Source organism: Achroia grisella, unplaced genomic scaffold (genome assembly GCF_030625045.1).
Source record: "Achroia grisella isolate CSIRO2021 unplaced genomic scaffold, CSIRO_AGI_Agris_v1 utg1062, whole genome shotgun sequence".
NCBI lineage: Eukaryota > Metazoa > Arthropoda > Insecta > Lepidoptera > Pyralidae > Achroia > Achroia grisella.
In genome coordinates this window covers 693131-710198 of record NW_026712566.1, presented here as the reverse complement: position 1 = coordinate 710198, position 17068 = coordinate 693131, and the positions used below count along the sequence as shown (strand labels likewise).

The 17068-nt window shown below is 31.7% G+C and overlaps 1 protein-coding gene across 1 annotated transcript; it reads left to right on the top strand.

The window, feature by feature from the left end:
* Window positions 1-15597: 15597 nt before the first annotated feature.
* LOC131855646 (uncharacterized) lies at window positions 15598-16815 on the top strand. Its single transcript, XM_059206946.1, has 2 exons — window positions 15598-15780; window positions 16336-16815. The coding sequence occupies exons 1-2, from the start codon at window positions 15632-15634 to the stop codon at window positions 16721-16723; spliced, it is 537 nt and encodes a 178-aa protein (XP_059062929.1). The 5' UTR covers window positions 15598-15631; the 3' UTR covers window positions 16724-16815.
* The last annotated feature ends 253 nt before the right edge of the window (window positions 16816-17068 follow it).

Here is a 17068-nt window from a genome sequence, read left to right as displayed (position 1 = left end):
TGATTATATTAAGTAATCTTCAGTTCTTATTTCATTTAATTAGTTTGTCCGTAGAGAACAGTTTTAAACTTGAATGCTATCGTCATTGCCGATTTTTTAATGTAATAATTTATTAATAAAGATTATAGAATAGTAGAGAGGGTTGACTTATTGTCCTCATTAAGTTGGAGATCATTTTGTCTTTAAAAATAATTTAAGTCTCATTAATTATTAATTTTTAATATAATGAAAAGTTAATAATTAATGATATAAATATAATTTATAATCGTTTATTATTTGAGACAAATAAAGATTTTTATAATTATTGTAGTTTTCATCACTGTTATGTAGCATGAAACGATTTTTATACGGACTGACTCAATTTTTATGCAAATAAATTTTTAATAACTTTCGTTAAAACTCTAAGTACATTGTAATATTACGAATTCAAGTTTAAATAAATATTTAATCAACAAACACTAGAAATAGATGAATTACTTTGTGGTAACGAAATATTAAATTACATTAATGCGTTTGTAAAATAATTTATGCTCTCTATTTAAATAATTTGTTCTTCAACTTTTTCAAATTAACTGAGAGTGCTTGCCTTTAAAGAACGTCAATTTTACCCTAGTACACCCTTTTCCTTATTTTTTGATAAACGAGCCGCCTGATCGAACCGCTGTCCGAAAAGGGTGCCCAGTTCTGTGATCATATCTCGTCACAGGACAAATTTGTATGTTATGTGGGCTTAGGTCGAAACGATAGATAACCCCTAGCGGAGTACGATCGACGTATGGACGGAGAAAATGGGGTAAAACAAGCAATGTACCTAACCTATTCTTATTTAATACATAGCAAATTCGATCGGAAAATTTCACATTATGAAATATAATTTTGAGTTGAAGTGAAGTCATTACTTCAACTCAAACAACAAGAGATTATCTAAAACTTATGACAGTGGAAGCACAAGTTAGTAGGTACTATTAAAGCGGATGCAAATTATATGAGAAGAGTTTCAAATATCAATGTTGTGTTGTGTTGTATTAATCGTGTTTATGTTTAGGTATCAGTAAATAAACAACAAAACTCCTACATAAACTACTTATACTCACTTTAATATGCACCAATTATGCTTATGATTTTGTTTCGGAATTATCTATCTATCTAATTAATTACAACTTATTGAAATTATATGTTGTTATATATATGAATATATTTCGAATAAGGTATAAGAAAATATTCTATAAATTCTTCTTTTACATAATCGGTTATAACACAAATTTATTGGTGCGTGAAAAAAACTTTTTTAATACGTTAATAACTGCAAAATAATAAAACACTTTTTATCTAATAATAATGCTTTAAATTTTCTCTATTACAAATGTATTATGTAAAACAACCTTTTAGCAAATAAATATATCTTAAATTAACAAATAGTAAAAGTAATAACAAACCATTCCCTGATATGACTGCTTGTTAATGTCGTAGTCTTTAAACACGAATTTATTTTATGTCGAAATCTATACGTAATAATACGTTATTTTATCATAATAATTCCTAGAATATCATCGCATAAACATCTAGTTTATCGATACTTTAGTCATACTGCAATCTTTCCCCCTCATAAAACATCCAAAGTTTAAATATGAAAAGAGACAAGAAAATCGCGCTGCTTTTTCAGGACAGCCATAAATATTGTTAGATAAATATGTATCATTGTCCGTTGTCACGCTCGTACGGGCTCGATATAAAGACGTTGTATTTGCGGGGGTGAAAATTCAAATAGTTTCCCAAGTCGAAAATAAAGGGCGTGCAACTCGGCTTTGTATGTTCAAAGAAATGTGTCTTTGCCTTTTATATTACGTGATTTGATATGTCTGTAATATAACACGTTGTTACCATTACTTTAGATCTTTGTTAATTTAGATCAATAGTGTGGGTAGTCAGAATTTTCGGTTACCAGGGTTTACTTATTATGGGAATGGAACTGGATGTCCTTCATACAGGCCGTTATGATGACCTAGTAGTAATGACACCAGTGCAATTATGTAATCTTTAGACTTATATTAAGAATACACCATAAATTCATATTATTTAACATACTTGTCTCGTATAAAACAGATCAAATCAAAGATCAAATCTACAACAACTTGACTGTGTGACTGCTCCTATCAAACCCTAACTAATCTATACTAATTTTATGTTTATTCTATACTTTTATGTTACATTTTCACTACTAAACGGATCCTAATGAACTTTGACGTAAAGATTGATTGTACCACAAGGAAACCTTTTGTTGCTTCGTCGATATGCTTATTACTTTATTATATTACCACAACCAGAAATTGAATAAACAAATATACAAAATGTTATAAAGACTCCACACCATACTAGCTTTATATTTTTAAATTCATGTTTGACCTACTCGTACCGTTTTTCTGTAGAGTCACGTTTTTAATTTAACCAATTTTATTAAATACGGAACAATAGGTATGCGTTATGCAAGTCACATCGTGTGTGTTTGGCGCCCATATATTAGCAAGAATTGGCGCTCGGAGCTAAAATGTTTTTTAATGCTGCAAGTTATTTTAAAATGTATGAGTACAATTAGAAATATATTTACTTAAGAAATAACTAACTACCTTATATACCTTATTAGTTATCTCCATAAAGAGTAGCCAGTATGCACTTTTTATCCCAAACGCTACGTATTATACAAATATCTTGTAATTGATTGGTAACACTATTAAGACTAGAAAGTGGAATTAATAAATAAATAACCTCAATTCGAAATTACATGAATATCCTCTAATAATCTATGTGTCAGAACTGAAATGAAAAGAAAATAAAAAAACAAATTGGGGTCCTTGACGTGAAAAATGTATGTACGGGAAATAAATCTGTAAGCGGATACAAGTTTATCTATCCTTTCAAAATAAGGGAACATAACCGTGCGTCCGCAGCGCGCGGATGCTGGATGACGAATGCCCACATCTTCGCCCCGGGACGGGATATATAATGCGTAAAATTACTGTCTTCAACTATCACCATATATTTTATGTATAACGCTTTCGGGTTGCAAAACATATAAAAGTATACCGTTTAAATCGTGTGTTTTGTAAGAAACGTAAAATAAAATAGCAATTTTGAAAGAAATCTTTTTCTGTTACTGAGCAATTTCGTGGATGAAATCTCTTAGGATCCGACCGTTTTATATTGCTTTCCCGCTCGTTGCATATGGACGGGAGGGCGGTCACGTTCAACTACTCGAGTTTAATTAAGCAGTGTTTAAAGTCCTGTTGCAGAGTTTCAATGAAATCCTGTTTCTCGTGAAGTGCCTTGCTCCTTGGCGCCCAACATGGGGCCACAGTATTAATTGTTGCTTACATGCAACAAAGTACATTTATATTTCCTCACCAAATAAGCTGTTGTTGCACTACATTGAGTTTTATGTCTCTTACCGTATGACGTACATTAGCGTGATGTTACAAAGTATGAAAATTGTCCAAATATTTTGATAGTGTACTGTGTTAGAGTACCTTATATTACAATCTCACGCAAGCTCTAATATAGTTGGTGTAATTTTGTAAACTATAATGTTTTAAAGCTTTCAAGGAATATTAATTTGATGTGTAGCGTTGCATTTATATTGTAGTAAGTTTTTTTGAGTTTAAAAATAGCCAATATCTGTCCTCTTGATAGAAGATATTTTCACGTAAAAATTTCCGTATATTTAGCTGTTTTGTCATGAAAAGTTGATAAACATATAGAGAACATTCTTTCACGTTACAGTTTATTAAAAGTTCAAATATTGAAAAAAATAGCGTGATATACCCTGTATGTGCTAAGGGTGGAAGAAATCCGTTAGATCAAGAGTTAACATTTTATATTCACTTCAGAGGCCTCGATGATTCATGTGTAACGCGTAAACTATGGAAATCCAGAGAAACTAAACAGGCACGTAATGTACAAAATATTTTAATTTTAAATCCACTTCAAAAGGTGGAATGAAGGAACTACTATATTTCTTTACATATAGATTAATTAAGTTTATAATTACAATTGTTATTATGTCGTATATCGTATAATAAAAATGCAATTAATCGCTGTCTGAACATGGAAGATATGTTTGTTTGTACCTATTTGGTATATTGTTAACTACCCAATTAAGTTGCGTACTTGGCATCTGTTTCTCTATATAACTGTACCTGTACTTTCTTTATCGTAAATAAACGTTCTCCACCTAAAAAATATAATTGGGGGACTTTGTTGCAATCTAAAACAATGATTGTTATTATTATTGTCTATTTGTACATTTGTCCGAGTTTCTTTCAGAAACAGATTATCCGATTTGGTTGTGGTTTTCATGAATGTGTTATATATTAATTTTATTAAAAAAAAAGTTATAAACAATTGTTATGCCAATCATCAGATAATTGTTATGCCAATAATGAAGTCCAAAACTAAGAGCTCAGCAAGTTATGAATATTTTTGAGTATTGATTAGTCAACTATTTTTGTATGCGACATGTATACTATTTCTGTACCATATTTTGTGTTTCATTTTACAGTCAACATGCCTACTTTACTCTCTTAGTGGTACCGTACTACCACAGTCATACATCTTCACATCGAATTTTATTAATAGTCCTTAGACTTGTTGTCGTTAAAAGGTAACAAACATACAGATAGATATACTTTCGCCTTCATAATTGTTAGTGGGAATTAATAAAGATTTTTACCATTTATTTTAAATCGTTCATGAGAGATATAATTGTATTTCATAAAATTATACACTCTGTAAAAGTACTAATTAAAGATTCGTCTAAGAAGAAAGAAATTACCCTAAATTAATGGTGGAGGCAGTCTCTGAAACATTTTATTTAATAAGGCTTTGTGCAGCCCTTCGTACATAATTGTAAATTAATTGCGATCTCAGGAAAAAGGGACCCTCTAATAGCTAATTAGACAAACGATAAATTATATTTTGAATAGATACCAAAGTAAGAATCATATCTTAATTATTTTAACATAGATTATGGGCTACTACATTATATACAGTTTTCCCACGGGGAGTAATGGGAGCTTGTGTTCGTGATCTACAAGAATGGTAAATTGGAATTGAATTAAGCTGTAATTTAAATCAGCTCATACGTAAAGCGTTATGCCACGTGTTAGATCTTACTTTCACATTAAAAGAGAAGTATAAATTGCTGTTATATATATAGTAAAAAGAGAGATCTTTGTTCAATCTCTGACAAGTTTATAGACGGAAGAAATAAAAAAAGCCTGCATAATTATATTAAAAAGAAAAAAAAATAAACTAGTCTTATTTTTAGAAATAATTATAGATTTTTTCTCACATTTTTAAGAAATAAATCTTTAATTCAAATTGTTTCTGATGCTTATTTTACATAACAAACTATAACAAACATAAATATGTTTAAAATTAAGACGTACCCATTGAAAATAAGCACAGATTACCATATTAGAGCCCGTTAGTTTCTGTACACCCACTTTTGCTATTATCTACGGCTTTACGGATTGCCACGACACGAACGTTCGTAGTTGAAAGTAAAAATTTATCTGTGAATTGAATGATTATGTGGTGGAAGAAAGTGAGATCGTCTCCTGGACCCCTGGTATGGGTTGAAGGAGGATCCCAGAGTAGTCTCTGATGCATTTAGGTACTTGACTGACTTCTTACCTCACGCTTCCACGCCTATATATTTATCCTAAAAAATCCATTACATTCAAATTACTACATTCAAAGAGTAATAGCTCAATTTGTAATTCGATAGTGTTTCGTCTATGTGGCCTCTTAGTCTGTATACAAGTGTATTCTACAAAACTAAACTATCAATATTACTGAATAAGACTCCTATTGCAACGACAAAATTAATTCAGCTTCGTTTACTGCAAACTTTGTGCTGTTTATCATACCTAAACCTTGGGGAACCAGAGGCTTTGATAACCTATTCCTTGCACGGAGCGATCTTAATAGACAAACAAGAAAAAGGATGAAATATTGGATTTCTCACGGAGAGAGTTTCAATCGTGGCTTCATTTAATTAAATGCTGCCTCTTGGGGTTGCCGTTTCCGGTCCGGTCTTTACAGGGGAAATTTTTATTTTGCACTGCAATATTACTTGCTATATGACTATTTTAACCGACTTCAAAAGTGAGGAAGATTTCAAATTGACTGCAGTTTGATTTAGACTTAGAAAAACATGATTCAGCATGGGGGTTTTCAAGAAGGGTACCCATATTAAAGGGTCGGCAACGCGCACGTGATACCCCTGGTGTTTCAGGCGTTCATAGGCAATGGTAACCATTTACCATCAGACATCAGGCCGTAGCTTGACAGCCAATATCGTAGGATAAAAAAAAAATCAGGTGAGTATTCGTAAAATGTTGCGTCAGTAATTTAGTTTGCAATTTATTTTAATTGGTTTAATCGTATGAAAGCCAGTAATTCTTAGACATAAAACAGTCCACAGGCACACGTTGACTGAATTTTCAAAATAATTTGAACGCATTTAACGATTAATGTAATGTAGTGAAGAAGTGTCTTTTCATGGCTACAATGAAAAGAGGACAAGGCCACAGGCCAAATAAGGATGCCAACCAGCGAAATCCATGGCGCCTCAAGATTTGGAAAACATACCCCGCGTAACGGGAAGAGGCGAGGATGAAGAACAAGAACACATTTTACAATGTATTACAAAGATACTCAACTTCGTTCGCAATATTGAGTTTTATATTTAATGTCAGAAGACCTCTTTGACGACAAAGGATATAAAATTCGAAAAGATATTAAAAAGGAGCATTGACAACTTTGTTAGTACTTGCTCCAGTTACTCTACTGTAGTTCTACTTTATTTAAATTTGTGATTCTGATAATCGTACCTATATTTTTTTTTACTCAAGAAAATAGAAATTTACTTTTTGTTTAGTCATTATTAGCATCCCAAGCTACCTAGACTACTGGTCGCAGATGATACACATTATTTTCTCCCTCTGAAAACATTTAGAATGGTGGACAGTCCCTTAAGAATACCTTAGTTCTATTTATCACTTTATTGGACCTTGGTCTTGAACATTTCAATTTTCAATTCCCTTGGATAACAATACTATTGGTAACTATCAGACAATACAAAAAACCCAATATATATATATATGAATAATTAATTGTAATTCTAAGTAGGTTCGGTAATATGGCATTAATAAAAGAGGAAAGTAAATAATTACATGAGTTCACAAGGAGTCAAAATTTAGTCCTTTTATTGTGTTCATAGTTGACAAGGAACGTATACTATATGTATCTCAAATGTAATATTTTCTTAACATGAAACCAAAGACTTTAAACTTATCAGCAAAAAATTCAGGTCGAATTAATATTGCTATTATTTTCATAGAACATTTTTATTAATATTTTTTATACTACGATGGTGGCAATCATGCATACGGCCCATCTGATGGTAAATGGTTACCGTATCCTATGAACGCCTGAAACACCAGGGGTATCACGTGCGCGTTGCCAACCCTAAAGTGACTTCTGGATTTTTTTATTATTAAATCGACTTCGATAGAGACTCTGGAAGTGAAGTTCACACGTGTCACCGTTATACAGTGGCGTGTATATTCTCAGCTGCTCTAAAGATGGCTCCTATTGTAAAAATTCAATAAATCCAATTTGTTGTATAACAAGTTCGATTCTGCATACCCGTCAACATCGTTTTGTTAACGCGAGATTAAATTCTTAACACATACAGTTATTACCTCAATCTCAATTTTCGGTAAGAACTAGGGTTGCCAACTGTCTGGATTTAATTGGGATCATCCGATTTTAGTCCAGTGTCCTGAAAAAGAGACTGACGTGACGTTAATCGTCTCGATTTCCAACTTACCTATATTTTTTCAATTTATGTACGTTTTGATATTTTTATCTACACTTACACAGTTATTGTTGCTGGTCAAACTCGCTTAGCTATGGACAATTATATTAGTGAAAATTGTTTTGATTTTTTCGATTACATGTTAAAATTTAAATATCCAAAAACTAAAAAAAATCAACTTATCACGAAGGCACAAAGAGTACTAATGTGAGTAGTATACTGCTTATTGTAATGGTACTAATTGAATTAATTATTACTTAGTACAAGTAGTAATACTCAACTAGGTAATAGTGCTACAAAGTGATTACATACCTTTTTTATGGAATCCCAATTCTTTTGCTCGTTCCAATTTTTTATCTATTGAATCCCGAAAACTTCTTCATACTTGGTCAGCCTACTAAGAGCCCATCAGTCCTAAAGTGTACCTTCACAATGAGCCGGTTGCGTCACCAAATCTACAAATCACATTTCAGCAAATACGTATCAGACTTGAGTGGAACTTATTTGCCGACTTTCGTTGAATTTTCGATGACATTTGATCGAGATTTGGTTGTTCAATTGTGACTATAGGAAGGCTTTTTACATCAGCACTTTCGAGTCAGTAAATTTTTTTGACGTTACCGCAGAAACTCTGCATATGAGTATATCTTACATCTTGGCTATATATAGCCGATGAAAAACACGCTTTATTACTTCAAAATAAAGATTATTTTCAGGCACTTGATACATGTTTATGTTGTATGATGGACCTTCTAGAATATTACTATAATTTAAATAATTCTAATTTTTATGTGTGAATTATTATCACTTGTTTTCTTTTAATATAAAATTAAAAAAAAATCAATTTATAATAATTCAAAAATATACATAGTATTTAGAGATTTTGTCTGTATGTGTTTCAATTTAAAGCAAATATTTATTTTACCTAAATAAAATTATTAGGTATTTTACAGACAGTTCTATTAACTTTGTTTATTTTACAGAACAGAGAAGTAAGTTACCTACTTCAAGTTTCAGTAATAAAACCAATTTTCAGTTAAGAACTTATCTAAATACACAAAATATATTTACTTGAGAAATAATTACTAAAGCATTTACTGAATTTTATATAATCAGTCTTATTTTGGGCTCGTGTTGCAGTTGCTCCTAGGAATCTGTTGATATTGTCTTACATCTCCGACGGTCACTTTCTATTTCCCGTTATCATATTGTTCTTGAACTTTGTATATTTTGATCCCAAGGCAAGCTGCCACAATATATGCATTGTTATCGAATATCCGAAGGGTATGGACTCCGTTATCGAATAAATATATATTATGGACATAGAAATCACATAGAATTTAGTATTTGTTAAAATGATTTTCAAATTAGACTTTGTGGGATGTCTTGTGGATAATACGCATGTGCAATATACAGCGTAGGCTTAGTGTTTTGTGAAACATAGTCGTGAATTTAGAAAATAAACTAATGGGTGTTAAACTGATTTTATTTATTTATTTATTAAAACTTAAATGCACAAATACATAAATAAAGGTGCACATGGTGAACTTAACACCTTGAGGGATTTTATGTTTAGATTTCTTTATTTGTCGGTTATAAATCGATACATAATTAATTATTATACTATTTTTTTTATATATGTTATTATTCACCCTAAGGCTTCTACTAAAAATCAGTAGCTTCGGCTGCAGCAATATGCTGAGCAGAGTCCTTTTTAGCAAATATTTTATAGTAGCATACTGATTATTATTTTTATTATGTTGTTGTGTTTGTGTGTTTGTATATATACATATATACATGCTGTTAAATTAATTTAATCTATAGCAATTACTAATGCTTGTTGATGTCAATAATATTAGCTAAATAAATGTATAATATTATTATTATTAATTTTTTCTTTCGGGAGTATCTCTATCGTATATATCTCATATTATGCAAGGCGTAACTTAGACGACTTTATTTTTTATAAATTAACGGAAAATATAATTACTTTGATCATTTATAAACCATTTGGTAAATGGTAACCGTCGCCTATACACTATATTAGGATAGCTCCAATATACACATGTAACATCACTTACTCTCATTTGTCAATTTGTTAGGATCCAACAAAACGGCTCAACTGATCGGGTATCAATACGTTTTCTAGACGTTTCTGCTGGATCTATAGAAGTTATATTAACAATTATTGTCATTCTTCCATTAACACTAACATTTATTTTAACGTAGGTACTGATTAAAGTTTTATTATAATAAATTCGGAGTTTCTATTCTGATAGACCGTCTGTCTCGTTTAATAATGCTTTAAATATTTCAATGCTCCAACATCTTTTGAGGTTTTCAGACAATCGTTGAGTAAATCCTACCAATGGATTTTTATTTTTGTCTTCGCAGTAAATATTGAACGGAGCTCAGATTCATTCGAATGGAGATGCATTTTCTGTGAAAACTTTTTCTTATTACAACGTTTTCATTTAAAGACTATTAAATACATATCAAATTATGCAATCTCTTATTCTTTAATGTACGATAATAACAAAATAAAACTAATAGAATATACTTAACTATATTTTTTTAGTAAATAAATACATAGAAATCACTCAGGCCAATATATACAATCATACTCATGGATATAAAGTTTAATATTGTGCGAGGATTCCAATCCGCGACCATCGAAAGTATAGCGATGTGCTGTACCGCTAGACCACCGTCATTATTCCGTGTTAATACATCATTTAACTATGTTACAACATTGTTACTGAAAATTCTAATTCAAAGTCTGTTGTAAGTACGCTTAGTCAAAGTTACTTATTCTGTTCAATAAATCCTACTTAATATGTGCCTGATGACGCCTCCAATGTAACCTTATTCCATTACTTATTCCAACTCTATACATCTTTGATAAGAGGAATCTTCAGTAAATTGAAACATTTGGTAGCACCCTCGGATTCTTAATTAGGACCGAAATGTTGGAGTCACAAGACAACGGCGTTGGCGGCATGAAGAATGGAAGAAAGAAAATTTAATAGCCCCTCAGAGATGCCTAATGACGAAGGGAGCCAACACTTTGAGAGATAACCAAAATAAATATGATGCCACCTTGTTCTTGACCGAATTTAAAAAGGGATTGCGTAATGGAAATTCTCAAATGATTTTAAGTCTTACATTTTATGAATTAAAAGACTATATTGTTTCAAACAGGTGCGAAATTGTTTATCAGATATCAGAGTCTGTATACATTTACAAAATTTCATGTTTTTTGTTTGTATGGGTCGTTAACGTTTGTCAACTTTATGCTCTAGTAGATTAGATGCAGCTTTACATTCATATTCTGATTCATAGACGTTGCTAACATTTACAATAGAATAGTAATAATATAGTAACAATATCCCTAGCAATTTACACAGCGCCATCTAGTCCCATGCAGCGTTCTATAACCCAAGCTGGGTTATGGGTACTAGGCAACTGATAGATATACTTAATTACGATACATTTATTTATATGTACATACATACAGCTGTTGAAAACACGCGGAGCAATACAAACAATAAATACAAATGTTTGTGCCGTGCAAAGAATCGAACACGCGACCATTAGAAAACGCTGTATTAAACCGCTAGACCACCAAGGCCATGTAGATTATGTTCTTCATTATATCAATTTTATACTGGTCTACGTATTTTTCTATGTGTAGTAGGTATATTAATTTATAGAAACATATTAATCCTGCAAACAAATAAAAAAGAAAATAGTTTAAGTTAAAAAAAATGTAGTGGAAAACAATAAATGTCTTACGAAACTAAGTAGTTTCCAATCTCTTAAATCTTGTGCAAAGTCCGTTTATTTTTAAGTGGTCCCATTTGTCGCGAGTTTTGTACGCTATAATTTTTACTGTATAAATCCGTTTTCTAAGCGATTCAATCTGCTGTTGCATCTGTGCCCGGACCACTATTGCTACATATATACTTATATATATCGTCGTCGTTATATGTATATTGAGACGTCGTGACTTAGTCGTTTACTATCCCGAATTACCGGAGGGAAGGGGACTGTTAGTAATATGGATCAAAAGTTCCATTGCTAGCAATGTACAGTTCAGGTTGTATGTTAGGATGACCTTCACGCGGTCCTCCCTGGAAACTATCGTAATAAATTTCTGGTAAATTTGTCCCGTTGGCGGACTAACCTGACTTTATATTCATCCTCATATCAATCTCCATTGGTCCCCATCAGCAGAAGCCATTAGCGCAGGCGGGTGCATTATTCCATTGTCATCAATAAAAAAATCTCCGAATTACGCAACTATCGTGATAAATTTTTGATAAATTTGCTTCGATGGGCTGGCTGAGCTGACCTCATATCCGTATCCCCTGGTGCCCCGCCAGCAAAAACCGTTAGCGCAGGCGGGTGAACTGATCTATTGAAATCAACGAAAAAATGTCCTGAATACGCACAGTCCAGTATTCAGGACATTTTGGGCCAACATAAAAACAAACTTTGTGTTAATTTCGTTAATAACATTGTGTATATAAAATTAATATATATATATTTCTCCAAATAATACAAATATAGTTAATATGGATAGTGTATGTATCCATATTATATAATTTTTATTTTATATCATACTAGCTGTACCCGCAATCTCGTCTGCGTGTTACAGTGACCTTGACGAAATAAAGAAAAAATATTCAATAATCTAACTCAAAACACCCAAAGAAAAAAGTTTCAATGTTTTAACTTCAAAAATGATGATTTTTCATACAAACTTTCATCCCTTATTTTATTTACCCTCTTAAGGGTTCCTCCTTCCAAGTTCCTAGCTCCCATACAAACTTTTATCTCCATTTGCAACCCTTTTTTCGCATAAAAGTAGCCTATGTTCTTTCTCAGGGTCTAGACTATTGGTATACTAAATTTTATTTAATTCGGTTCAGTACTTTTTACTTGAAAGCGAGACTGACAGACAGTTACTTTCGCATTTATAATATTAAGTAAGTAAGGATAAATTAAATTTTTCATATATGTATATTGCTGTTTTCTTTTTCTCAGTTCACTCCCTTTTCACATAAAAAAGTTGGTAGTGGCATTTCTTTAACCATGTAATATGTTGTAATATATTATGTACGTCTTTTCAACGGTAAAACTATTTTATTACATGGCTAAGGGCTCTCTTCTAATGCCGTAAGTGCAATAAGTGTTGAGCAAATGTAGTGAGACGGTGAATTGTGTCGATGAAGGAGTCGGCTCCTGTAACGCGTCACATAAATCGAAGTGAGCTATTTCAGATGATATAGACTGCTACTGGATACGACAGTCAGAAAAAAATACAAAAAAGGTTATGAACATAAACATTCGAAAACATTATATATAATGATAAAAAAGTAATTTGACTACAAACTATTGAAATCATTACAGTATTTATCCGCGGCTAGGCTCGGCTTTGAACTGATATTATTATTATTATAGGAATTGTTGTTAATAATAGACCTATTTACCTATGTTAGGTAAAATTATAGGTTAGTTCTTTCCCACCGCTGCCCATCAACCGCTTTCCGCTTTCAACCTAATGGTTAGCTGGTAGAGAATGCCATATGGCATTAAGCTCGCCAAATTGTTCAATTTTTAAAAGTGCAATAAAGAATAAATAAATAAATAAAGTGTGTGAATCTACGAGTGAAGGAACTTTTTAAAATTAATTTTCATTTTGTCTATACAAATTAAAGTTAAATAGAATCAAGTATTTTATAATACATATATACATGTACACGTCACGACTGTTATTCCAGGTGAGGTAGTCAGAGGTATTATAAACTGTCAAAGATGTGGTGAAAACAATTGTTGACATACCCACATCTCGCTGGGTATATTTGGATCCAACGTAGCAGGGAACGAATCTACTGCCGACTCGCGGATTTTTCGGTAACATATCGGTATCACCTTCACATCAAATATAAATTTACAAAAAAACTGTATGCTAACTGCTTCATTTCAACTCACGAGGTCCTAACTAATCACTCTGTAATTCAGGGAAGTAGTTTAAATTACTACATTTTCAATGTATAAGTATATATAATATAGTTTAAGGGCAATCCTTGTACTAAGATCAAGAATGTGAAGCAAAATTATTAGGAAGAAATTATACTTATGAAGTTCCAGTATTACCTATAACTCTTTGTTCAGGAAGTCGAGTGTCGAATAAACATCTGAAACCAATTCCATTATGATAATAGTTGAGCACAGTTGGTGAAGCATTACCCAATACTCCTCGTGATGATAAGAAACTCGTGAATTTTGTATTGGATGCCGTATTCAATTGTCGACCACTTTCTTTACGTCATTATCCTTGTATTGTTTATTATCGTGTCTTGTATTGTCTACTCATTAAAAAAAAAATTAAGTTGTCCTAGTTTCTCAAGCGGATTCTCTCTTTCTTTATAGATATAGATTACTTAATATTGTAATATTGATTACCTTCGCCAATAAGAAACAATATATTTTATAATTGTTTTTAATTTTTTACTGTTCTATTAGGCGTGAGCCTGTCCTTATGAGATGATTATTTTGCCTATTATAACTACACTGTTCGGACGGCTTAGTATAGAGTTTATTTCTTTCTTCTTTCGCACTTATATATTTGTGCTTTTTCTTGTGCCAGTTGCGTGTTATATTTTGGCAACTCCAACATATTTTTTTTTCTATCTGTATAATTAGACTGGACATCTTTTTTGATACCACTATGATGGCAAACAAGCATATAGTCTATTTAATAGTAAACAGTCATCAAAGCTTACAACACAGGAAACCTGAAACACCAGGGCTGTGACGTGCGTAATTCAATTAAACAAAGATATAGAAAATATCTTTGTTTAATTGAATTTTTTAAATGATATTTTGCGTTACGACAATAAGATCACGTTTATTCGACTACAATAAGTACGTGTATTCGACGTGTTGTGTTTCAATGTACATAGGTATGAAGTCTCCAGAGCGCAAGACCCAGGAGCAGCACCGTAAACCTGCAGCTCATTTAGTTAGTACACCACCCACTAATAAGTCTTCGCGCGCAGCGAGGTGAATTTGCGTTAAATTATAAACCTTATTAAGCATTGTTCCCTTGCGAGCCGTAACCTGCCGCAATGAAATGCTCTCTGAGAGCTGCTCACACTGCTAACTTTGCCTCCACTTGAATTATTTACATTTGGACTATATAACGGGGGAGATTTTGATTAATTAAATTTTATGTGACATTTTGAAGTGTTTGGTACTTTTAATCCTTATACTCTTACGCGTAGGTTGTCAACAAACGCGACCTACCTAGCTTCACAACCATAATAAAAACACATAATTGTTAAAATCTAAAAGTATTCTGAAAAATTTTAATATTCTAAGACTTATTTTGAAACTGGGAAACTAAATTACTTTGCAGATTGTGAAACAAAGAACCTTATCACGAAGGAGTTGCGTCGCAATTCCACTGTAGCACTGGTGTTTATGATAAGTGATATCAACGACAATTTTTAAATCAAAATTATGTCGTTTTTTAGTAAAATAAAATATATTTTTTTGTTTGTTTTTATATAAATTCTATTAATTAATTCATTCTGTTTTTTCTTCCATTATGTTAATCCTATAGTACTTTTTACGTATTATTTGTATCTGTGGATTTTCAGCTTGAAAATTTGACATGTCTGAATTGTCAAAAATAATCTGTGACACATAGTTTTCGTTCAGTTTTTTTTTGTTTATATTAGAATGGAGAAATCAAGTAGCAATTCAGACGCGGAAAATAATAAAGACGAAGACCCGACTACTTCTAAACAACGTGGTATAAACCCACTTCTGGTTTCCCATAACATGAATGATCTGAAAACTCTTGATTTCAATTCTGCTGATGAAGTCAGGTATCTTGTCACTTGTTCTGCTATATTTGTACACAAAATATATTTCTAAATTGTTAAGGAAGAGAAGTTATTGTTATCACATAATAACATATGATAACTGAATCTTATACATAAATAAGCTGATTGATATTTAACGTTTTTCTATTATATATGAACCATAAGTTGATTGCAAACCGAATTGTACAGTCCTAAATTAATATTGTGTGTTATATTATTATTAAAATAAATTATTGCAATAACGTTAAACAATAAAATAGTCTATTCAATCGAAATAGTAAAATAGAATTTTATGCGACTAGGAATGTAGATGTGGACGTTTGTAGACGTTTTGTTTGTTTTGTGGACGATGTATGGTTTGCTGTTTTTATATGATGAGAAAAATAACCAGTTCAAATTATTATATAAGATAGCCCAAAAAGTACAATAGCTCCTCAAGAAAATATGAACACGATGTTCTGCTCAAGATGTGTTCAATCATAGGCGAAAAGACAGTAATAATACGTTTAACAATTAAATTATCAGAGTCATTAAAATATAGTCTTATGTGTATTTTAGACAAACCATGAAAGCCGTGCTGGCGAGTAAATTATCATCAGCCGATACAGAAGAATTAATTCAAACGAAGCCATCAAATAATATAAAGCAGGAAATAACAACGAGCGCTATTAATGGCTCTAAAACTTCATTTCCGAAACTAGATCCTAAAATTAAAAACAATGTCATTCAAATGAAGAATAAGAGTAACTGGTCATCTACGAATAAAATGAATAGAAAAAGGCCTGGTCGACCGCCGAAAGCTGGACCATCAAAGAAATTAAAAAAGTCAAGTGTGACTGCATTGTATATAGGCAAGTTGTCGAATGTCGTCGCTTACAAGCATAGATGGCGTGAAGCAGATTCAGAATATGATTCAGACGTTGACTCGGTAATGATCCTGTACTAAATCGAATCGAATAAATTACACACTGTGATAAATTATACACGTATTCTTGCTAAATCTCTTATACTTTGAAGATATTTATATGTGCCTGAATAAAGTCCTACTGAAATTAGTCCTTGGTGTCTTTGTTTATGTAAACTCCAGTGTTGACTCCTTTTTTTCAATCTATGATGATAGGATTCAGTTTAAATTCAATCAATTCAGGATTCATTTTTTATGTCTGCAATTTTCTAAAATTATATGAAAGGTAAACTCAATGAACTAACGATATAAATGCTTAGAATATACTTTGTAAAAAAAAAAACTAATTTCAAGATACTATTTCTAACGCTGATAAGCTATTACCTA

Excerpts from the sequence above, each read along its gene's own strand:
- LOC131855646 (XM_059206946.1), top strand. The coding sequence starts at position 15,632 with ATGGAGAAATCAAGTAGCAATTCAGACGCGGAAAATAATAAAGACGAA. Across the intron at positions 15,781-16,335 it reads AATTCTGCTGATGAAGTCAG|ACAAACCATGAAAGCCGTGC; the intron begins GTATCTTGTCAC and ends TGTGTATTTTAG.